Source organism: Cicer arietinum, chromosome 5 (genome assembly GCF_000331145.2).
Source record: "Cicer arietinum cultivar CDC Frontier isolate Library 1 chromosome 5, Cicar.CDCFrontier_v2.0, whole genome shotgun sequence".
Taxonomy (NCBI): Eukaryota; Viridiplantae; Streptophyta; class Magnoliopsida; order Fabales; family Fabaceae; genus Cicer; species Cicer arietinum.
Window position 1 is genome coordinate 73,649,368 of NC_021164.2, and position 953 is coordinate 73,650,320.

The following is a 953-nucleotide window of genomic DNA, read 5'->3' on the forward strand; positions in this document are numbered from 1 at the left end:
CAGGAATAATCAAACCCACATAAATGGGGAGAGAATATTTAAAATGTCAGATTCTTGACCATGTGTGGCAAATACGTAGCACCGACACTCTCAAATTGAAGTTGTGATCAATATCTAATACCAATACAACACTGACACATCTAATTACATTCAATTATATACATTCAATTATATGATTTATATCTATCAGTATTTTCTCTAATTATTACCGGTGTGTATCAGTTAATGTCATATCCCTCTTGGCATTAAATACAACTCTAAAGTAGTATATTTTATCAATCAATATTTATATCTATATATCTAAAAATAAATAAAAGAATGCAGTGTTTGAAAAAAGGGGTGACCTGAGGGGAGTAACAATAGCAGGAGGAGCGTTAGGAAACCAGGTAAGAACAAGCCTGACAATAATCAAGGTATTGTAAAGGCTCAAGAAATTTTGAAGACCATTAGCGACAACTAACCCAGCCACCGAATCCCCAGGTAAAACGGCAGCGAAATTGTGATTAACCAGCAACCTCCTGTTCCTAAAGTTACTGCAACGAATCTGAAGCACAAAAATCAAGAACCAAAATACATTTATATTAAAAAAGAAAGTGGAAATTATGAATGAAGTACCTGGAAGCAAGTGTTATGGAATTGAGAGGAAAGAGAGAGTAGTTTATTTAGGAATGGGTTTTGAGAAGCGAGAGAGTGGAGAAGTGTGGAAAAATGATGAGCGGCATTGGAAATGGATGCGGGGAGTTGGGGTGGGGAGAAATTGGAGATGGGGAGTTTGAGAAAGGGTAGTGCCAATGGTGATTGAGCATTTCCCCAATGAAATGATACGTTCTTGCTTTCTGAGTCGGTGGTGGACGAGTCGCTCACGTTCACACCCATTCTATCTCAATTAACTTCCACGGAGCCCAAACAAGATAATCTAAACGATATATTGTGCCAACAGATTTTAGATACTG

At 37.5% G+C, this 953-nt stretch overlaps 1 protein-coding gene across 1 annotated transcript in view; it reads right to left on the reverse strand.

Annotated features, from left to right (window-relative positions):
* LOC101500659 (ylmG homolog protein 2, chloroplastic) overlaps positions 1-953 on the reverse strand; it is a 2,698-nt gene extending 1,745 nt beyond the window's left edge. The window contains exons 1-2 of the mRNA XM_004501373.4: positions 616-953; positions 345-544 (exon numbers count right to left, since the gene is read on the reverse strand). Coding sequence (XP_004501430.1) covers positions 345-544; positions 616-876 — 461 coding nt within the window. The 5' untranslated portion in view covers positions 877-953. The remainder of the gene's footprint in view (positions 1-344; positions 545-615) is intronic.